Here is a 23,021-nt window from a genome sequence, read left to right on the forward strand (position 1 = left end):
TCTGCCTGATGGGAGGGTGGGAGGGGAAGAGAGAGTGACTGCAGTGAGAGGAGTCCTTGATTATATTGACTCCTTTCTGGAGGCAGTGGGAAGTGTAGACGGAGCCAGTGGAGGGGAGGCTGGTTTGTGCGGTGGACTGGGCTGCGTTCACAACTCTGCAGTTCTTGCGGTCTTGGGCAGAACAGTTACCATACCAAGTTGCGATGCATCCGGATAGGATGCTTTCCGTGGTGCATCTGTAAAAACTGGTGGGTGAGGGTGGATGGAGTGCCAATCAAGTGGGTTGCTTTGAACCCAATGGCATAGAGCTTTGTGCTTGTTGTTGAAACTGCACTCATGCAGACAAGTGGAGGATATTTCCATCATCCTCCTGCTAAGTGTCTTGTAGATGGAAGGAAGGACCTGGGGTTCAGGGGGTGGATACACAGCACAGGATACACAGCCTCTGACCTGCTCTTGTAGCTATTTATGTGACTGTTTCAGTTGCGCTTCTGTCACTGGTAGCCCCCTGGATGTAGAGGGTGGTTGTGATGGTAATGCCATTCAAAGGCAAGAATAGGTGGTCGGACTTCCTCACTTTGGAGATGATCATTGCCCAGCACTTTCGTGGTACCAATGGTACCTTCCACTTATCAACCCAGGTCTCAGTCTTGCTGCATGCAGGCAGGGACTGCTCCATTTCCTGAGGAATTGCAAATGGAGTTGATCATTGTGCATTCATTACTTCCACTATAAGGTCAGAAGTAAGGTCCTTGATGAAGCAGAAGAAGATGGTTGGATCTAGGACACTGCCCTGAGGAATTCCTGCAGTGATGTCCTGGGGCTGGCATGATTGACTTACAATAACCACTACCATCTTCATTGTGTGAGGCATGGCTCTTGTCATTGGAGTGTTTTCCCTTTTGATATCCATTGACTTCAGTTTGTGTTCCTAGATGCCACACTCAGTCAAATGCTTCCTTGATTTCAAGGGCAGTAACTCTCGCCTCACCTCTGGGATTTGGTTCTTTGGTCCCTGTTGTAATAAGGTCTGACAGAACCCAAACCTGAGCATTGAGTGAGCAGGTTATTGGTGAGGAAATGCCCAGTGAATGCACTCAGCAATGTCTTCCTTCCCTTTGCTGATGATTCAAGGTAGTCTGATTGAGCGGTAATTAGCTGTGTTGGATTTATTCTGCTTTTTGTGAGCTGGACATTCCTGGGCAATTTTCCCTACTGTCAGGGTAATGCCAGTGTTGCAACTGTACTAGAATAAATAGGCCAGAGACAAAGCTAGTTCTGGAGCAAAGGCCTCCAGTACTACCGCTTGGGTGTTCCCTGTAACCTTTGCGGTATCCACTGCTCTCAGGCATTTTTTAATGTCACACAGAGTGGACTGTATTGGCTGAAGTCTGCCTTCCGCGATGGTGGGGAACTCAGGAGGAAGCCAAGATAGATCATCTGTCCAGCACTGCTTGTGAATGCTGCGGCTTCCTGTTTCACACTCGGCTGCTAGGTCCTGCCACCCCTGAGGATGGGCATGTTCATGAAGCCTCCTCCTCCTGCTAGCTGTTTAATTGTCCATCACCATTCACGATTCAATATGGCAGTGCTGCCGAGCATTGATCTGATCCACTGGTTGTGAGGTCACTTGGCCCTCTTGATTACTTGCCTTTTAGCAGGTATGTAGTCCCAAACTGGAGCTTCATCAGGTTAGTGTCCCATTTTGGTACACCTGATGGCATGAACATTGAATTCTCCAGTTTCAGGGAACTGCTGCCCCTCTGTACTTTCTCTTTCTCCTCCTGATTTACCCAATTCCTCCTCAACCTACCCTCACCCTGATTCTTTCTCCTCCTCTGCCCACTCCATCTTCCCATCACCACACACTCCTCCCACTAGGACTCCTCCCCCCACTGTTCCCATCTGTCCACCTCACCTCCCTAATTTGAGTCCATGCTTCACCTTCCCTTCCTATCAGATTCCATCACCTGCAGCCCTCTGTTGCCTCCACCTCTCACCTCCCAGTCTCTGTTGGCTATCTCTACTCTTCTATCCTCCATCTGACAATCACCCCTCCTCACCCGGATCCACCTATCGCTTGCCAGTTCTTGCTCCACTCCTTCCCCTCACCTCTTTATGCTGGCTATCGCCCCTCTGTCGTTCAGTTCAGGTGAAGGATTTCGACCTGAAACGTCAACTGTCCATTTCACTCCACAGATGCTGCCTGACCCCGCTGAGTTCCTCCAGCTTTTTGGTTGTTGGGACACCTGGAGCTGCTCGCAGAATGAATTCTGCAATCCTCATCAAACCAGGACTAATCCCATAGTTTAATATTACTAGTAGCGTAGGGGATATGCCGGTCCAAAGGGCTACGTATTTCTGCTGCCACTGATGGTCCTTGTGGATAACAGAAGTGTTCTGAGTCTATTCCATGTCAGATTTATAAGAGTTATTTAACGATTTTACAAAAAGGAGTGCTAAATTTTCACCGACTCAATCAACGGGCTTTGATATTCACTTAATTCAAGATCTTCCTTGGCTAGGATTTGCCAACTTGTGCACTCCTGATAAAGCTGCTCCTTGCCTGGAGTACTGAATCACAAAATCAATCCCTCAGTCTGCAGGCAGGCATTGGAAAAGCTGAAGACTTGAAAAACACTAACAATCAAAGCACATGCTTTCATTAATGTAACTCAGTAAATCTTCTGTTTCTTTTCAGAAGGCAAATTTATTTAAAACAAAATTGTCTTTGCTACTTTTTCTGATTGTCAGATGCGGTGAAAGCAATTTCCGAAGCTTCTCAACACATTCAAGACCAGGCTCGGAGGCATGAGAATTACCTGCAGGTGTTAAGGGTGCAGAAACTGTTGAAAGGACAAAGGAGCAAGGTGTTGGCTCCAGGTTTGTTCTTGTGATCAGCAATTCCCTTTTATTTTTCTTGAGAATGATCTTGAATGTTGTAGAAATGTGAGAGTAGGAATTCTCCAGGGTTTTGTGTTGATTATAGCAGCTCTAATAATGAGGCATAAACAAGAATTGTCTTAACTAATTTTGTCGCCTTCCTGAAGGCTTTGGGCCTAGATTATTGAAGGCACAGTTTGGGCCTTTTTTTTTGTCCCCCCCACACGTTCTCCTTTTGTTTATCTCCTGAGAGATGCCCACATGTGTAACAGCACAAAGAGTCTAGTCATGAAAGCCAGGGCCTGTCAACCTCCCTGAGGACCAATTAATGGTGCTCCAAATCTTGTGGGCAGACAGATAAAAAGGCTAGAGAGAGACTGAGAGAAAGATGAATACCCGACATGTAGAAAGCAGGTTTTTTTTAGATATTTGTAGGCATTTCTTAAGTGTTCCTGCTGAACTTAGCTGGGATTTTTCAATTTCAATCTTCTCATTTAGTTTGATATTAATAGGCAACTAGTTTTTTTTAACTAAGACAGAAGCCTTCTGTATACTTTCTTTCTGCCTTCTGTAACGATGAATAATTTTAAGCAAAGCAAAGTGTTTACATTTACAGCAATTCAATATGTTGTTTTTACTTTTACGGGTTTTAACTTCTGTATAAGATATTATTGCAGGGAAGTTCTAAGACTTCGTAGAGCAACCTTTTGCTCTGTCCTTGCCCCCTGCAAACCTGCAAGCCTTTGAACAGCTGCTGAGTTTTACTTTGAAACCAGAAGTTGAAAGTCTTTGACATGGAAAGGGTAGCATGAAAGTCTTGCTCTTTGAATTTTCCCTTTCAAAGTCCTGCTTAAAGTACTAGGGAGGGCAATAATGGACAGGTCCATGGCTCGCTGAGTACAGAATAAATCATTGATAATGAGCATCTGTGTTTTCATTGCATCCAGACCCAAAAATAGTTTATTTTAACCCTTTTTTTTAAGTGAATAGCTAAAAACTTGCTCATTCATTTAATAATTACGAGATAGTTAGTAGAGGCTGCTGTCAGGTTTAGAAATATCCATCATTTTCTCCAGCACTCTGAAGTTTTGTCTTTATTAATTTAATTCAAAAATGGGCATTTGTGGAAAAGTAGCGGATTTTCCTTTGCGCACTAATTTTAGACGGGCTTAAAATAATTGCAAACTATTTTAACTTCATTCTTCAGAGTCACAATCCTTTTATTGTTTGTCTTTTAAGGCTTTACAGAATGGGCTAATGAATATCGAATATTGCCTTAAGCGGAAAGCAATTTCTGGTGTAATTTATCTGCAACCTTTTTTTACGCTTCTGTGTTTGACCACAAACTTCTTAGATCCCTTCAATTTGAACTTGGCTGTGCTTAGTTAATGCTGGCCATCGATGTTCCCAGTGCTGGAATAGAACAACTGCCAGATGTTGTTGATGCCCTTTAGCTGCACTTTCACTGACAATTAAATGGCTAATTTTGCCATTCAAATCTCCCAGCTGGCAGTAGCAGCCATCGAAGACGCGTATTGAAGAATAAGTACTGCATCGTTGTAGCTATAACTAGCTTTAGGAGCAGGTTCCCTTCCTGAAGGACAGGCTTGTCCTTCATTAACCAGTAGTTGTTGTTAATCACATACTTAATTGAAAGAAGATTGATATAGGTAGTGGTGGCACTCACCTGTTGTACGAGTCATGAAGGTTGTGGATTAGACCCGGGCAATCCATACAGGTACAGAGGGAGAGTTGTGTATGCTGTATTTTAGGGTGCTAGAAAGCTCCGTCTTCCCTATAACTGATCTAAAAGATCCCCCTTACATTATTTTTGTTACGAGATCTTTTAGATCCACCTTGGAGAGCCAACAGGACTTCCAAAGAACCCACAATATTAAGTGGATGTAAAAGATCCTGGAAAATGGAAGTTTTTAGCAGGGGTATTCTCCTTTAATCTGCATCAACCTCTGTCCCTCAGACCACACCCCTAATGTGGTCAATATCACTGTGCAACAAGGGAGAGCTTGCAGTCTGGCTGACCAACTCTCACATTGTAACAGGAATGTAGTGTTTGAACAACATCCTGGGGTTCTGAAAAACACAATAGAGACATAATAGTTTTTTGTTGGTTATGGGAGTAAAGGGGTTAACTCGCTCTGCAGCTCTTTGGCACAGTTACAGAATCGGATAGTGTGCCCTTACTTTCTTTCCCAAGTATGTTCATCAAAATATGTGTTTTTTGTCCTTTCACAGAGAAATTTTAAGCTACTTTTAGTCTGATAATTGTTAACTACAGTTAAAAATAAGGGAAAGTAAATTGCTGCAATCAACAATGTCAATTGAGAATTTTCCCTTTGATTTAAGTCTTTGAGTGGGTTTTTTAATGAGGAAGATCTGCCCTTTGTGGGCTTCATGTACTCTCCAGTGAAGCTGCAGAACGAAAGCACAAACTCTTTTTGTGCTTCCCAAAATTTTTACCAAGTTTTATCTGAACAACTTTCATCTTTCTGTTACCACAGGAAGGAAGTACATTCGCGAGGGCTGGCTGACTACTGTACCATCTAAGGGCGAGGAGTTGAAGCACAAAATGTTCTTTCTGTTTTCGGATATTCTCCTGATGACCAAACCTTGCCATCCACTCCACCCCGTGCATTCTGACAAGTTTATCTGGCAGAAGGCCTACCCTTTGATTGAGGGCACTATAGAGAAAGTCTTCGGACACACCGAGAGTCGGGGAGGGCTGATTAGTGTAAGTCTTCAATTTAAAATGTGCTTTTAATAGTGGCCAATGCCAGTTGTTAGTGAGATCTTGTCTCCATGGATTTCCCGATATGACCGGCTTTGTGAAAGAGTTTCTTCAAAGAAAAAAAAACATGATTCTGCTTGGAAATACTCAGCCAGTCACATAACATCTACGGAGAGAGAAATGTTCAACTTTCCGGTCATTGGCTGAGTTTTGCAGAAGACTAACTGACTTAGTTTGAAACAGTAAGTGCAGGAAATACTCAGCAGGTTAGGCCACATCTGTGGGAAGAGAAACAGAGTCAACGTTTCAGTACGAAGACCCTTTATTAGAATTGGGAAGGAGGCAAAAGAAGCTCGTTAAGCTGCAGGGAGGGTGGGTGTCTCTTACAGAGTACGAATGGGGTGACCTAGTTTAAGTACAATCCATAAGTGTTTGTTCTCACTTAGCCACTCGCTTCTTGCATGAGTTGAAACAAATCTGTCCATATTATTGATCTTGCAAGCCACATCAATATCACTGCACTTTGAATCTTCTCACCGACTACTTAACTGAAATTGTGTACAGTTTTGGTCCCTTTATTCAAGAATACACTAGTATTGGAGGCAGTCCAGAAGGGATTCATTTGGCTGATTCCTGGAATGAAAGGCTTGTTCTATCATGAAAGGCTAAAAGAGTTAGATCTTGATTCCTATGAGTTTAGAAGAATGAGGGGTGAACTTATTGAGGCTCCAGAAAGGGACATGGGCAGCATTGGTGTTGAGATGTTTCAACCAATTGGAGAATCTCAAAGGAAGGACTTAGTTATAAGGGAGAAGTCATTTAATATTGAAGTGTCTTGATATCTCTTTTGTCACAGGTTGGTGAATCTTTGGAATTTTCTACCCTGAAGGGTTATGGAGGCATTATCACCTACCAGCTTATAAAGAGGAGGCAGATCAACTTTTGAAAGATCAGGGAATTGAGGGCTATGGGGAACTGGCACAAAGGAGGAGTTGAGACCTGAGGTGGGGCAACAATAATCGTATTGAGGGGCGGGGCAGGCTTGAGGGGTCAAGTGTCCAGCTCCTGCTCCTGTTTTCTTGCCTGTTCTTGTAGGGATGAGTACAATTGTCCTTCAAAATATTTGACCCTTGACACTTCAAACAATACCTGTTCTTTTTCTATTACAAAAAGTGTCAAGTGTCAATAAATATAAAGATCAGTAAGATCTGGCTATTAATGTAGTAATTTCACATGTATATATCAAAGGCAATTTCATTTTCAGCCATTTCATTATTAAAGTAATTACCAGGTAATTTTAACAGATTAAAATCAGAAACGTGGACTGCCTTGAGATACAAATGAAACAGATAATTTTATTGACTTAAAAGTTTCCCCTTTTTGTGAAGGGGAAAAAGCATTCAATTTCAGTTTTTCACTCACTGGGATATTTAAATGTTTAGAGCTGGTTATGTGTTCAAGTCTGTCTCTGCCAATTCTGTCAAGCCCTTTATTTAAGTATTTGGCTTTCTCTAATAACTCTGCTACCATTCCATCATCCCATTATCCTGCGAAGCAAATTTCTTATAGGATAATAATGCAATAATATCATTGTTCAATTTCTTTCCCTCACTAAGTCAGTTTATCAATCTGAATGCTACCTGTAAGCATTGAAAATTGCAGTCGGCAACATGAGCCACTTGCATCTTAACTTGAAGAATTAAAGAGAAATTAAATTTGACAGCATTAAATTCAGAGGCACAATCTGCGCCCCAATTTATATGCAAAATGAAATGATTCATGAAAATATCTTTCACTTTCGCACGCAGATTTGAAAGAGAATTCAGCAGACTCTGCCGTCCATAATGTGTTCACGCTTTCATATTATATCGCAGCTACTGTGGGTTGCTTTTGATGTATAAATAATCAACCTGAATTATGCCCAGTACAAATGCTGGTGCACTGCTGTTCTTGTGTTACAATGTAATTTCTGCCCCAGAGAGCCAAATTTCCTTGACAAATTCTTAATTACTGTGTTTCCACAGACGGTGGATCTATTTGTGCATAAATCTTAAGTATTCCCAGAAGGCAAGGAACTAACATTATCAACAGTTTCACTTGGCCTGTTCAATGAACTTCATAATTAGATAATACAATTGATGACAGCACATTTGAAATCTTTATTCATTTTGAATTCTCTGGTACAAGTATATTTTACTGCAAAATATATTTAGTTGACCATTTCCTTAGAGTTAACCAGACATAATTCAATGAAGGAATTGGGGCAAGAAATCCAGGCATTTGTTAGTGGTACAATAAACATCCATAATTTTTGTGCACTTACATCCTCCTCATAAAGCTGCCTTTATATTTTTGTAACAAAGAAATACTGTTGTCTTTGACTGGATGGTTGATTTTATTTGAAAGCACTAATCTTTGGTGCAAGTTTAACTTGTCAATGATGGTTATTGATGATAACATGCTATTGCATTCTTAAATGGTTTTGAATATTTCATGATGCGTGATCTAAACATAGAATACATTGGAAAAACTTGAACATTATTGACCAACGTAATTTTGGTGGCATTCTGTTTAAAAGTTCAGAAGGCTGTGTTGAAACAGCAGAAGTGCTCTGAGTTGAAACCTATAGTGACGTCTCCTTTTATAAATCTGTCTTCCAGCTAACCTTTCCTGAGGAAAAGATCCTCGTAATGTCAGATGACCAAGAAGATATCAACAACTGGTACCGGTGCCTGTCTGCTGCCATTGGGTAGGTCCCTTTGCCAAGCTGGCTGTCCTTGCTTCAGCCGCTGACCTTGGGAAGAACTCCCGACAAAAGGTCGGAATGGATTCATTGATCAGCCAGAGCGAGCGTATGACAGTCTTTCCCTTAATTGAATCCCAAAAGGGGCCAGACGTGGGTTATTATTACAGAAATCAGCCGATAGTGCTCATTAAAAGCTCCACAGACTGTGTGGTTTACTAATTAGTTTATTATACAGACACCTTGGCGATGGGGGAAAGTTGTCGTTTTGCCCTTTATCGCACAAGGGATGCTGTTAAAAGTTTAATCAGTTGGCACTGACCAGCTTCGTGGTGGCTGCTCACTGGTCATTACTGAGGTCACCCCTGCTGTATCTGTGCCGGCAGGGTCACAGTTTGAACCCTAAGTAGAATGTGTTGCAAGCCTGCATAACCCTTCCACCTGAAAGAAGCCTGCTATAAAATGCACGCTGTGGGGTGCAGAGCACCAGACAGCCTGCAAGAGCGACAGCATCTTGTTAAAAGTTTCCCTTTACTTGCCTTGTTATAGATGATATTGTCAAAGCATCTGTTAGCCGTAGTTATCAAGTCCTTGAAAGTTTTGTTTAATAGCCCAGAACAGTTAGTGTTTTATTTTAATACTGCCTTGCTCACTGACAGGAATGTTTACAATCCCTAGAATATTAAATTTGTTCTTTTCATTCTGTAGTGTACAAATGGTCAAAGGTAAATTGCTTAATTTGGGATCAATATCATTAACATCTTAAATAATTGCTTGCTTCTAGTTATTTAATTCAAATTACTGCTCCCCACATTGGAGAAGACAGGAAATGTAATGCCTTTGAGTGGGGCTGTGCAAAAGGGTGTCACTGCAGTACCACTCGCCAACTTTACATGCTTGATACCTTATAAAAGATCGCAACAGCCAAGGGGGAAATTATTCTGGGACTCTTGTAAAGCCTGATTACTTGCTGGAATCCCGAGATGCATCTTAGGACCTTTTTATTTTACTGAATTGTGCAAGTCATGTGATTTCCTGGAACCGCTACCTTTGCAAGACAAACAATATGACGCAAAAATTTAAAAAAAAACTCGAGATGCTGGAAATCTGAAAGAAAAAGACACAAAGTACTCAGCAGGTCAGGCAACATCTGTAGGAAGGGAAGCGGAGTTAATGTTTCAAGTGGGAGACCCTTTGTCAGAACTGGGAAAAGGAGCTTAAAAAGTAATTTTGAAAGATGAAGCAACGTAGTATTTGCCAGCTAGAAGCTGTTCACCCATCTGTTCTCCAGCAGAATCTTCACCTGCCTGTTAACTGGGTGTTGTACTTCACCAGTCTGGGTTCCCTTACATGTGGTATGGTGACATGTTGAATTTGGGTCACCTCAGTACATCTCTGGAGCAAGTTCAATTCCTTTAGGAGTCTCCATGTTTTGCCTAATGAGGTTGAAATGTTTGTGTTTCACCAGTTTAATATGTAGCCTGGTCGTTAAAGGCTTTTTCTTTTGCCTGCCAGTAATCTCGGGTAGAATACACTGATTGACAGCCCTGTCCTGCGAATGGTTTAGTCACAGCAATTAGATTCACCTGCATACCAGTCAGTACATTCACCAAGAGATGGTTTCTAATGTTCTTGTTGTTTAGCTCCATTATAATGTCCATGGCCGGGAAATGTAATTATGCAGCGTTCTATATTTCGGCATGGTGTGATTGGAAATATAGTTGGCACAAAATGGCCATCGCTGGATCATTTCCCGTCGCTCCAGGATTTGGGCAGGCACTTTCTGACAAGTGTGATGCTACTTCCACAGCAGATGTGCATCAGATTACTTATTCCCTGTGCAATGATCCCCTTGCTGGGGAATGTAGTCCCTCTTGCCCCAGGAGGGACTATGGCTCACTTCTATGTATTCAAGTCTTTGTAGATCCTCCCTGAACTAGGATAAGTTCCATACTTCTGCTTTGTACCCTTCATCCTGTCTCCTTCCCAATCTATCCCTCTAAGTACCCCCTACCACGCCCAATGCTGATCGGTCCAGGTCCCAACCCACCACCCCTCTCGCCCCTGTCATCCTTCAAACCCTTTCCTGGGATGGCTCCCGACTTCAAACCCCTTCCCGAGATGGCTCGCGACCTCTGGCCGGCAACACATTTTCGTAGAGGGATGCATCACAAAAACAGGCCATTCGGCCCACCAAATTCATACTAACCATTGACCACTCATTTACACTAATCCTGCACAAATCCCATTCTTTTCTCCCCTTAATCTCATCAACTCCCGCCTTGCCTTCCCCCCCCCAGCTCCTACCACTCACTTACACAGTAAGCGGAATTTATACTGGCCAATCAATCTACAGAGCTGCATGTCTTTGGGGTGTGGGAGGAAACCCACACGGTCACTGGGAGAAGGTGCAAGCTCCACAGACCCAGCACTGGAGACCAGGATTGAACCCAGGTCTCTGGCACTGCTGATGTGCGGCCTGTTTTCCTCTGTGAAGAGTGCAAGCCTGTTTAGTGGCAGGGCTTTGGGCGCACTACTGGTGTGTCCATCCATGGGACATTGACCACAACTCTCAAAGGTGTAACGCAGTAGCTACGTGGTGCATCCAGTGAGGTGAAATACAATTCCTAAGCTTGTGTTGGCTTTAAATATTAGTTATTAACTGTAGAGTACAAGTTAGACTTCAGCCTGATGTGGTTGGTGAAGCTCCACCCTGGTCACTGGATTCTGGCCTGGTGATTCTCACCACCACCTCTTTTGGCCATGAACCGGTCGATCAAAGGGCTGCCGGCCCAGGGTGTTGCGAGCATGTCCAGCTGTCTGGTGGGCTAGTGTGGAGAGGCCACAGGTCATGTGCAGTGGAGTCACGTGGTAAACCGTGACACCACTGGTACGAAGTTCTGCCTTTCAGTGAGGCTCGTGAGAAAATTAAAATTGGTAAATTGGTTAAATATTGCCACATGTACCGAGGTACAGTGAAAAACTTTGTTTTGCATGCCATCCATAAAGATCATTTCATCACATCAGTGCATTGAGGTAGTACAAGAGAAAAGCAACAATAGGATGCAGAATATAGTGTTACAGCTGCAGAGAAAGTGCAGTGCAGACAGACAATAAGGTGCAAGGCCATAACGAGGTAGATTGTGAGGTTAAGAGTCCACCTTCTCGGACAAGGAGGCTGTTTCATAGTCTTATAACAACAATGGAGCAGGAAATTTTAATGCTGGTTAGAGGGCTTTTCACCAGAGTTCGAGGCATCCATCTTCCTCCAGGCAGACGTTGTCGTTACTTTTACATCACTTACTGAGTGCGCCCATTCCCATTGCCGATGTCCTCTGCACTCAACTACTCCCAGCCTGGTCTCCTGGTCATCTGGCCCCACCTCAACCCCTCGTGACTGCCACCCCTACCCTCCCACTCATCTGTACAACCCCACTCTACGATCCCTTCCCCTCCTTGCTCGCCTCTTCCCCACGTCCGTGGGGGGGTGAAGAAGAACTTCCTTGTGTGTGGTGGAGCATCCGAGCCTGCCTTCAGGATTGTCCGCATCAATACACCCCACCCGCCCCCCCCCCCCCCCCCCCCCCCCAACTTCCAACTTCCACTGCCCCCACCTCCCCAGCTCATAGAGGCCACCGTGCTTCAGACAGAATAATATACTGGGTCTAAGATGGCCAGTCCCTTTGGTGTTAGAATCATAACACAAACTTGTGTTGATATTCTTAACAGTAGCTCCTAACTACTATTGGCAACCTTATTTTGAGTTATTTGATTACTCAGTCTTGCGCTGATAGGGAGAATCCCACCAAGTGTTGCAGGAGCTGGCCTGGTGATCCTGTGGTGTGCTTGCCTTGAGGGTCTCTGCCCACTGTGTTATGGTGCTCCCCTGTGACGCCTGCACAAGCAAGTGCAGTCAGATTCCCAGAACATGGTTCCACAAGCTTGGACTTTAGAACAGTGTCAGCATAGTCGTGCTTTGTGACTGTGAATCAAGAGTTCTGGTGTCCTGGTTTCTCTCTCATCCAATTCTTCCAAGGACCAGTCTTTCACCTTGCCGCTGGTGTGAATCTAGGTTCCTCGTTTCCCTCCTTACTGACTCCCAACTCCAAAGGGAATTCATCGTGAAAGATGTGTGTGGAGTAATTACGTGGGGAAAATCGGATTGGCCATTTCCCGCTGGCCATGACCTTGTTTTGGTGCTTGCTGTGACATCACTTGCATGGCAGTGCACAGAGTACTTCTATAATTTCCTCTCATTTACTCTATCATCTGGGAAGTTCTCTTAATATGATTGTCTATTTTCTCTCTTTTTCTTTTTCGTATTGGAGTTTTGAAAGCTTATCGAGGAACGATAAGTTTAAAAAAAATTGCAGGTGCTGGAAATCTAAAATAAAAACAGAAAATGCTGCAAATACTCAGCAGGTCAGGCTGCTATCTTTATTTTTACTTTTACTTTTGAGGAAGGACGTACGTTATTGAATGGAGGTAAAGAATATAAAACTCCCATTTTTAACGAAGATGCATCATCATTAGAACGTAAGAAACAGAAGCAAGAATAGACCATTTGGCACCTCATGGCTGTTCTATCACTCAGTGAGGTCACAGCTGATGTTTCACCATGGTGCTACTTTTCTATGCCACATCCCTTGACATCCAAAAATCTATCCATCTCCGTATTGAGTGTACAGCAACTGAGTGTCTGCAGACCTTTTGGATAGAAAATGTCAACGATTCGCCATCTTCTGGGTGAAGAAGTTTCTTGCCTCAGTCCTAGATGGTCAGCCCCTCAGTTAATTGAACGCAATTGCCTCATGCCACAAGGAGCACCACTCAAAGGGAGATCTTCCCCCACCACACGTCCTGGTCTTCTGGCTCTGAGGTAAGCTTGATCTTGGTCACCCCCAATGGGCCTCATTGCTCGAACTTCCTCAGCAAGTGAATGCAGGCAAATTCCCAAAATGTCATTCCACAAGATGGAAAGCCGAGCGAGTTCTTCAAACAATCTGGTGGGAGGAACTCAGTGGGTCAAGCAGTATCTGTGAAGGGAGAGGAATTGTCGACGTTTGGAGTCAAAACTCTGCCTCAGGACTGCCCGAATCAGGTTTTTGACCTGAAACTTCGACAGTTCCTTTTCTCCAACAGATGCTGCTCAACCTTCTGAGTTCCTCCAGCAGATTGTTTGTTGCTCCAGATTCCAGCATCTGCAGTCTCTTGTGTCTCCAGTTCTTTCTTAAGTTTTCGGGTGTGGACGTACCTTGTCCCTCTCTACTTTGTTGTTACTGCTGTCTGGTGATTTTGTACAATGAAGTGACTTGCCCGGTCATTCCAGAGGACAGTTAAGAACCAGAAGCATTGATGTGAAAAAAGAGTTGTGCATACAATAACTTGCCACTGAGCCTGTTAGGTTTTTGCGATGATCTGACTATTGCATCCTCCCTCTTCTGTTTGAAACCGGCTCCGACTGTTTTTTCATTTCCAAATGGAAGTAAAATTTTCAGACTCCTGCGGTAGGATTTAAGCTTGTTTCTCTGGATTACTAGTCCAATAGCACAGTGCTCTTGAACGTGGTACTAGACATTGTGAGTAAATTCTTTTCTTTTTATCGCAAAAAATTTAAAAAAAAGCCCACAGCTTTGATTTTACCTTGGTGGCATTGTGACTTTGAGACAGCCAGATGCTCGCAATACCACCACTGCGAGTCCAGACTGATTGCTGCTTGTCTCCGTTCTATATGGTCACTAGTCAGGACTTCCCACAAGTGGGTGAGGATGTTGGGCTTTTTCCCCTAAGGAGACTTCGAGAATGCCCTTGTTGCATGTTCTCTGTCCGGCTGGTAGTCACGACCCATTTTGGAGGCCAGTCTGTGAATCTTGCACTGTTTGTGAGTTGGGTTTGAATTTTGTTCATCAGAGTGAAGGCAAATATTGCGAGAACAATGCCCAAACCAGACATGGTGGGAGCCTGTTCTTGGTGCAGCCTCAGCCGCTGACCTCGGCCTCTCTGGGTTCCGGGAGTATGTGTGATACAGGAGAAATGCAACTGATTACCAAATAAAGTTTTTTGTTTGAACTTTGTACTGCCACAGACAGTTGCGATCCCGGTCCGCTGTCATCCAGAGGAAGGACAATCTAGCAAGAAGACCATTACGGTCGGCTGAAAACTCAACTCAGATAAATACCGACTCAACTACCCCTAAAGCTGGCAGCAAGAGATACTTGGTAAGAATTTATTCCTGGAGATGAAGGAGACTCCGAAGTCCCCACCACCATGGGGTGGCTTTATAAGCTCAGTTATGAAGGGTGCATGCGAATGATTGAACAATAGGGATGTTGTGGTATTACAACTACCGTATTAACTCACACCTCCCTCCGTTCCTGTTCCAATCTCCTGACAGAGTGATCAACCACTGGCAGATCCAAGCACAAACAGTCATACCAAGAATGACTGGACAGAAGCAAAGCGAATTAAGCTGATGCCAAACCCCACTGTGAGGTAATCCTATACCACTCCTTTATTTGTGCCTTTGCACTGATTTGAACTTCAGGACTATCCCACTGACCCTGGATCGGACATGCATTGAACTTAAAACAACCTCCTTTGGTCAAAAGGTTATATCGAATTTTAAATAGTTAAATACTATCCTGTACTTTGCTGATATTTCCACAAGGTGGCTCCAAAGTACACACATCTGAATTTGACTTGTTATTTAAGACTGTTGGAACAGGTCATATCTTAAATCAGTCAATGCAACGACTTCCTCCCAGATGCTGCAAAATGTGTTGGTCCACCAGCCAAGCCAGACCTGTCATCACCTCAGAAGCACCAGTGTTTCCCGCCCTTGGCCAAGTACATTGTATAGATTGCTGCAGGCAGTGAATTTCCATAGTCCCTCCTGCCCCTTTGTTTAACTTTGGAAGAAGAGTCGCAGAAGCCCTGAGGTGTAGGCTACAAGTGTCCTGAGGTGTAGGCTACAAGTGTAGGCCGTCAGTGCGAGTTCAGGGATGTAACCAAGAGAATCCCTGTGGAAATCCGACCCTGTGGATCTGGCAGCACAGAAAAAGCTCATGAGCCCACTGTTACATGCTAGCTCCCCATCCCACTGCATTGCCTCTCCACACTTTTTCTTTCCCTTCCTGTGTAAGTTTCTTTTTATCCAGCCATCCTTTATGCAACACTGCCTTTGCCCGGGAACCATTTATAACCAAGATAAGCATATGGAGGAATTTAGGATGGAGGGATATGTGGGAGGAGGGGTTAGATAGTCTTTGAAGGTTCGAAGGTTGGCACAACATGGTGGGCTGAAGGTCCTGTATTGTTCTATGGTTCTATTTATGGTCAAGCATTCCAGGCAGCCCCAACGTGTAAAAGGCCTTTAATTTCCACCCCCTCCCGAGTTCCAAATGTGACCCCAGCACGAGTTACAGAATGAAGTACAGACTGCCAACTCAAGGATTTCCACATCACTTTCACAAACGTTCTGTGTAAATCCACAGCGGTGATGCATTAAACTCCACGTCACTCCTTACCTCACCCTCACCACACTCCTGTGCAATTGCTGACCATGCAGTTTCAGTTGGACACTGATCCAGAACCATGGAAATCTTGGAACTCTTCTTGGAGCTGAAGAGTAGGCGCAAGTGAGTCCAACTTCCTGCTCCACTGCTGGACTTGCCCAGGAGTGGAGCACTGACCTGCGGAGGAGAGTGGCTGGGTGCACATCAGCTTTACATACGCCAAGGCCAGCAGACAGACAGGACCCCATTCGTTGAACTGGGGTCATCGACACCATGGAAGTAATTAGTGTTTGAGTTATTTTGCTTATAATTGAAAACATTAAGGTGTCTGTAATTAAATTTATTATTTTATTTTTTTGTAATCATTTTTATTTGTCATTATTCAGATCTTTTTGAACATGTTCTACTGTGTCCCTGTCAAAAACAATCATGGCGCTCTGAGGGGCGCCAGGCTTCGAGGATGTGCTATCAGAGGTCAACTTCGCTCTAAACTTTTTTTTAAAAAAACCCACAGATGCTGAAAATCTGAAATAAAAACAAAATACTTGAAACAATCATGCGAGGGAGTGGGGGTGCAGTCAGGAAGTATCTGTGGGAAGAGAAACAGTTAACTGGTCTCTGACCCAAAAGGTTAACTCTGTTTCTCTTTCTGTAGATGATACCTGACCTACTGAGTGTTTGTGGCATTTTCTGTCTCTGTTTCTCCTTCCCTCTGAATCCACTCCACTTTGCTAGATGCTCCTCAATGATGTGGTCAGTTCACCAGCGCTCTGCATCCAGTGGAAGCAAGTGTGGCAGCAGGGTAGATGGGTGATGAGTCCGGGTAGTGGTCTGGATCCAGGATGATCCGACCCAGTGCCATTAATCCATTGCACCACTGTATTGGTGCCCTGGTTCTTGATTGACCATCCATTGATCAATCATCCACCCACCGCCTGTTACTTGCCAAGGCTGTTTTCACCATGCTTCCTAAACCCACAAATTCTATCACGTTGGTCAACCAAGAAATGGAAATACATCACTACTTCTTCCTTGCTGGCTGAAGATCCAAGAACTCCTGAACCAAAACTCGGGAGTGCCTCCATCACACACCACCTGAAGAACAGTTGGGGTTGGAAATCAACGCTGGCTGCCTGCGAATGTATAACGAAAAAATCAGTACCTCCAAGAGGGAAGGAAAATGGGTGAAAAGAAGTAGAGCCATCTTTCAAGCTTCTTGACATAGAACACAGGACAGTACAGCACAGGAACAGGCCCTTGGGCCCACGATGTTGTGCCGAGCTAATTAAGCTATTGACACCTAATCCCTTCTGCCTGCACGTGGTCCATATCCCTCCATCCTCTGCGCCTCCAGGTGCCTCTCTAAGAGCCTCTCAAACACCTCTATCTTATCTGCTTCCACTACCATCCCTGGCAGCTGTTTTTATTAGTGTCCAATTGAAACTGCATGGTCAACAATTGCACGGGACTGGGTAGAGGGTGCGGTAAGGAGTGACATGGAGTTTAATGCATCACCAGCATGGTTTTACAAGGAGTATTTCTGTTTGTAAAAGTGATGTGGAAATCCTCGAGTTGGCGGCCTGTACTTTATTCTGTAACTCATGCTGGGGTCAGATTTAGGATCCTCACTGGAACTGAGGTGGGGGTGGAAATTAAAGGCCTTTTTACACATTGGGGGCTGGTCAAGCTGGAATGCATGACCATAAATGGTTCTCGGGCGAAGGCTGTGTTGCGTAAAGGACAGCCGGATAAAAATTGTGATTTATTGTTTGTGACCGATCTTTGCAATGCCTTCTGTTTTAGAACGTTGTTTAGCTCCTCTGTTATTAGCACATTTGTTTAGAAGAAACTATTGATTTTTCCAGGCACGATGAGACTGGCCCCAGTGTGGAACAGACAGGTATCAGTTGTATCATTCTGTAAAATTTCCATGGGTCAGGAAGGACTGGACTCCAAGCATGGTACGTTCAAGCTCATCTTCTTTATGCGGAATGAAGAAGGCTTGTAACACACCTTGATTCAAAACGTGAACTGCTGATTTGTACCTGGCTGCCTCATTGTCCAAACCGACAGAAGATGGTACACTTGAAATGTACAAGCCCAGAAGGTTTCCTGATGTGGCTCAGTGTCTGATTCCTGCTGTATAATGCCAGTGCTTCAACAAGGTATCTTCTGCGGGGAGAGAAGAATCAACCTTGCAGTTGGTGTTAATGCTGGTTTTAATATTAGCTACCTATTCCATTATGAATCCCAGCAGATTTAGCTTTGAACCACAAGCAGTTCAGTCCTATAGATTCCCTCATGGTTTGTTGTTTGAATTTCATGGACCTGGAGGTTGGGAAAAAGCTGTTCTTAGTACCACTGCTATATCAGTGGATATATTCCAAATGAAAACACAGAAGTTGTTTGGTGTGAGCAATTTGAGCCATTGCATGTTAACAGGAAGTTGAATGTTGAGTTGGATTAGCACAATTACAAGCACAGTTTGATATCGTTTATGTAAAGGACATTATGTGATGGTGACGCATTGCCGTGAAGGGAGGCAGCAAGTGTTTGGCATGAATAGAAGGACTTTTAAAGCTGATCAGAAATGAGCTCTGTATTGGAATTTGAGTTTGAGATTTGAGCTGAAAGATGGTGCTGATACTTGCAATTTTAAGTAGGTAAGTTCCCAAACAGTAACCTGCAATTGCTCCCACCTTTGAACTTTTGGTAAGGAGCCATTGTTGATAGCCAGAAATTTGTTAACATAGAGTACATCAAGACTAATTTGTCTTCAAATTACAGATGCTTTGTGAACATCTAAATACCTTGATCTTGCACTCATGGCACACCAAAAAGAAATATACCCTTGTTGAAAGCAATTTAAATTGTCATTGAATTCCCAGACATATACCCATGCAAATGATCAGTTTAGAATCTAATCAAAGTGCATGCAATAGTGATTTTGATTAAGCCAGTATGATACTTGTGCCATTGAAAATGCCAAATACATTATTATTTAATGAGCAGACCCTGAATGCTCACATTACAAGCCAGGACAGATCCACCTCAAACAAGGAACAAGTTTTAATTAATGCTTTAATGCTGCCTCCTCAATTATAGATCACCACTGATTATATTGGTGCTAATTGCTTAATGTTCCTTACTTGGTCATTACCAAAATGGCTATTAATTTGTGGTACGGGGTAATGAATAAGAGATTTCTTCAGATATTTTATAATCATTAGGCTGGGAATGCTACATCTTAGCAACATATGAGCTCAATCCTTCATTCTGAATGCCACTCGAAATACAGCTTGCCAAGTTGTGAGCTTCTGTGCTTTCAGGAATTGGGGTGGGGAGAATATTAGAGAAAATTTGAAATGCTCCATAAATCACCCTTATTTTACTCAGTGTCTTATTTGTTTAAAGAAATGTGAAATTAAAATGATTTTTTGTTTGCAGGGAACATGAAGGAAAAAAATCTTCAGTGGTCTTGCTGAGTGGTTTTGTTAGATATTGGCCAATTTTGGCTGCACTGTCAGTTATTTCTTAAAAAAATGTTTGAAGCTTTTGATAATTCCCCCCCTCCCCCCATCTCTTCAAACAAAAATATAATCTCTGTTAAAAGTATCTGGTGACCAGACATGTTATTTTTAAGAAGATCTGCAGCTCCTTTCAGGCATATTCGCTTAACTCGCACTTTTTATTTTGAACATGTCGTAGAATCAATGTTTAAATAAAACTTCACGAAAAATACTGGTTAGGGTTAGCTTTAAGTTGCACAAATTGGTTTGCAATGAAGATTGCAAAACTGCTTTGAATGATGCCACAGTTTCTAGGACAATTGTGAACATGAAATGTTACTGCCTCTATTGCAAACTAAATCAGAATGAAGTTGCATGAAAGTTTTGTGTCAAACTATTTATATTATTATTAAATCTTGCGCATAAATTTCTTTCTTTGAAATGCATTCCAATCTTCTGTTTTTTTTGCTGTACAATCAAATATGACTGCAAAAATGGTTGTCAGATGAGCAGTGTCATGAAGTCAGGGTGATTGCAACCATGAATGGGATGTAGGTTAATGCCTGCAGCCTCCAACACAGTAGATTTCTAGTTGAGGTCAGGCTGCTTGGAGAAAGGGCAATGTCCCTAAGCAAAAGAAGAAGGTAGTGGTGAGGGAGTAGGAAAGCAAAGCAAGCTTGCTATCACGTACATACTGTCAATAAGGAAGAAATCTACAAAAGACTGGACTGCCAACCGCCTTCAGAAAATGCCGCATATTTTTTTATCAGTGAGATTTTTAATTATTTTCACCAGAGACCTGTGTTCAATCCTGACCTCTGGACCTCTCTGCGTGGAGCTTGTGTGTTTTCCCTGTGACCATGTGCGTTTGCTGCAGTTTCTCCCCACATCCTAAAGATGTGCAGGTTGGTAGGATAAGTGAACACTGTCAATTGCCCCTCGTGTGTAGATGAGTGGTAGAATCTAAGGGGGGGGGGGGCGTTGAAGAGAATGTGGGTGGAATAAAAAAATGGGACAAATGCAGGATTGGTGTAAAATGAGTGATGTTCAGTGCCGATGAGGAGGTGAAGGGCCTGTTCCTATGCTATATATCTCTATGGTTCTACGACCCAAAAAAAACCAGGTCCAAGGGGTGGCACGGTAGTGTAGCAGTTAGCGTAACGTTGTTACAGCACCAGTGATCAGTGTTCAATTCCTGCCGCTGTCTTAAGGAATTTGTATGTTCTCCCCGTGACTGTGTGGGTTTCCTCCGAGTGCTCCGGTTTCCTCCCACATTCCAAAGATGTACGAGTTAGAAAGCTAACATGGGTGTTAAGAATTTTGTGTCAAACTGAAAATGATGAATGAGTGAAAGATGTTAGTGTCCTAATTGCAAGCTACTGAATTAACATGAATGTACAGCAAGATTAAGGAAGGCAAACAGTATGCTAATCTTTATTGCAAGAGGATTTGAGTACAACAGTGGAGATGTTTCACTCCAGTGTATATGGCCCTGGTAAGTCTGCATCTGAAAAATGGTTTACAAGTCTGGTCTCCCCACCTAAGGAAGGATTTACTTGCAACATAAAGAGTGCAGCAAAGGTTCACCAGACTGGTTTTGTTGTATGAGGAGAGGTTAAGCAGATTGGGCCCATGCTGTCTTGAATTTAGAGGAAGAGATGATTGCATCAAATATGAAAAATCCAAAAGAGTTGGACCGGATAGATGCAGCGGTGATGCTTCCCTTGGCTGGGGTGTCGAGGACCAGGGCTCTCAATCTCAGAATGAGGGGTCAGCCATTCGGGACTGAGATGAGAAAAAAATTCTTCACCTGGAGGAGAGTGAATCTTTGGAACTTTAGGCCCAGGAGGGCTGTGGAGGCTCGGTTGTTGAGTATATTCAAGACCAATTTAAGGGAGTGGTAGGATACAGGTTGGTGTAGGAAATGCCACTGAGGTAGAAGATTAGCAACGATCCTACTGAATGGCGGAGCAGACATGAGGGGCAGAATGGTCTTCCAATGCTCCTTTTCTGTTCATGTAAAGTTATGAAGTGCTGTTTACATCATTATCGTACTTCCCTCTTTGCCTGTTTTCCTTTCAACATTAACCTTGCAACATGTAGGTGAAAAATTCAATCATGCAAATAACATGCAGTCTGTTTCCGTGTCGGAAATGTAATTAGGCTCTTTTTAAAGCAAAAACTGAACGATAAACTTTCATTTCTCATCCATTTAATTGTGATATTTTTCCCACTCTGTGCTGTTCACTGCACAATTGCAGATAAATTCACATTTTTGTCCTAAATGAAGCATACTTTCAGGATGTCAAATACTTAAGTGTGATAAGAATTTGGACGTCAACGAAGATTAACAGTAAATAAAACATTCTTACATTGAACAGTTGCTTTCCAAAATAAGAAGCCAAGTTGTTAAAAAGGAGTAACTATTCTTTGGGTTGAACAGAGGCCTCATGCTGTGTCTCAAGCAGGGCTTGCACATGGAAAAGTCGCACAGATTTTAGAGAGCTGGGATAAACTGGCAGCTGGTGAGATCAATAGAGAATCAGCCAATTACAGTGACTGGAGACGGTGCCATGCCAGAGCAAACCCACGCTGAGATGTCATAGACTAAACCTATGAAGCAGGAGGTGAGAAGCTTTTTAAAGGCTCCCCTCTCCGACAGGCTAATTTGAAACAAAAGCTAGAACATTTGGCAGAATAATCAGTCACTGTTTAAAATTTAAACTCTCTTTTAAAACCTCAGATTTCCACAGCTGTGTGGTTTTTCTGGTTCGTGGGTAAAAATTTGGACGGTTTTCAAACAGCAAGAAGATTTGGGATTAATATCAGCTGAGGCAGGTTCATTTAAAAGAAACCATGGGCACGACCCATACAGATTGTGATCACAAGAGACTGCATTTCTTAAAGGGGTGGGACCCAGTTTTATCCCTCTGTTAGGAAAAGTTGGCAAATTCTGGAGGTGAAAAGCTGACACTGTTTTGTAGAATGACACTCCAGGTAAATAATTTAACAAGGAAGATGAGTGTTGACAATTGATTTGATGCTGAAAAATTGTTCCATTTTGTGCAATGGCTTTAACTCTGGCACCCTGGTGTTAGATGATAGGTTTCCTTGGTAAGGGGTTATCTTTTAAGCAGAGTATGGTGGGTGTTTACTTTGTTAAATATTCTTGAATTTGCTGCAGATTCAGACTTCCTCCGTCCTTTTCTACTTAACTGTGGAGCCTGTTTAGATCCTGAAGCAGTGTGCAGTGGCGAGCTGTCGAAGGAATAACGCTTCTGCCTTGGGCCTGTTGACTAAACACAAAAACCACACAAACCTCTATAAAAATTTATTGCTCAAGTTCTTAAACATCTTCCAACTTTTTTCAAAAATAAAACTGACCCAGAACTCTGGATTGTAGCTTCTGCCCGAAAGGCTTTAGAAACGACCACACTGAATCCAGACTTCGACAAACAAGACGCTGGAGGAACTCAGCAGGTCAGGGAGCATCTATGGAGGGAAACGGACAGCCGACATTTCGGGTCGAGGCCCTTCATCTGGACTGAAAGATAGAGGGGAGATGGCCAGTATAGAGAGGTGAGGGGAAGGGGCGGAGCAAGAGCTGGCAGGTGAGGGGGGTGATA

The 23,021-nt window shown here is 43.2% G+C and overlaps 2 protein-coding genes across 4 annotated transcripts in view; one reads left to right on the forward strand and one right to left on the reverse strand.

Annotated features, from left to right (window-relative positions):
• Nucleotides 1-19,835, forward strand: part of arhgef39 (Rho guanine nucleotide exchange factor (GEF) 39) — a 61,462-nt gene extending 41,627 nt beyond the window's left edge. For all 3 annotated transcript variants that reach the window (XM_052033886.1, XM_052033887.1, XM_052033888.1), the window contains 6 exons: nt 2,755-2,883; nt 5,403-5,632; nt 8,290-8,378; nt 14,458-14,590; nt 14,767-14,864; nt 17,752-19,835. In XM_052033886.1, the coding sequence (XP_051889846.1) occupies nt 2,755-2,883; nt 5,403-5,632; nt 8,290-8,378; nt 14,458-14,590; nt 14,767-14,864; nt 17,752-17,809 (737 nt within the window). In that variant the 3' untranslated portion in view covers nt 17,810-19,835. The remainder of the gene's footprint in view (nt 1-2,754; nt 2,884-5,402; nt 5,633-8,289; nt 8,379-14,457; nt 14,591-14,766; nt 14,865-17,751) is intronic.
• A 1,714-nt stretch (nt 19,836-21,549) lies between these two features.
• The window catches only part of LOC127580469 (serine/threonine-protein kinase 33-like), a 75,842-nt gene continuing 74,370 nt past the window's right edge, over nt 21,550-23,021 (reverse strand). Inside the window, exon 12 of the mRNA XM_052033993.1 lies at nt 21,550-22,691. Coding sequence (XP_051889953.1) covers nt 22,518-22,691 — 174 coding nt within the window. The 3' untranslated portion in view covers nt 21,550-22,517. The remainder of the gene's footprint in view (nt 22,692-23,021) is intronic.

Source organism: Pristis pectinata, chromosome 19, assembly GCF_009764475.1.
Source record: "Pristis pectinata isolate sPriPec2 chromosome 19, sPriPec2.1.pri, whole genome shotgun sequence".
NCBI classification, from domain to species: domain Eukaryota; kingdom Metazoa; phylum Chordata; class Chondrichthyes; order Rhinopristiformes; family Pristidae; genus Pristis; species Pristis pectinata.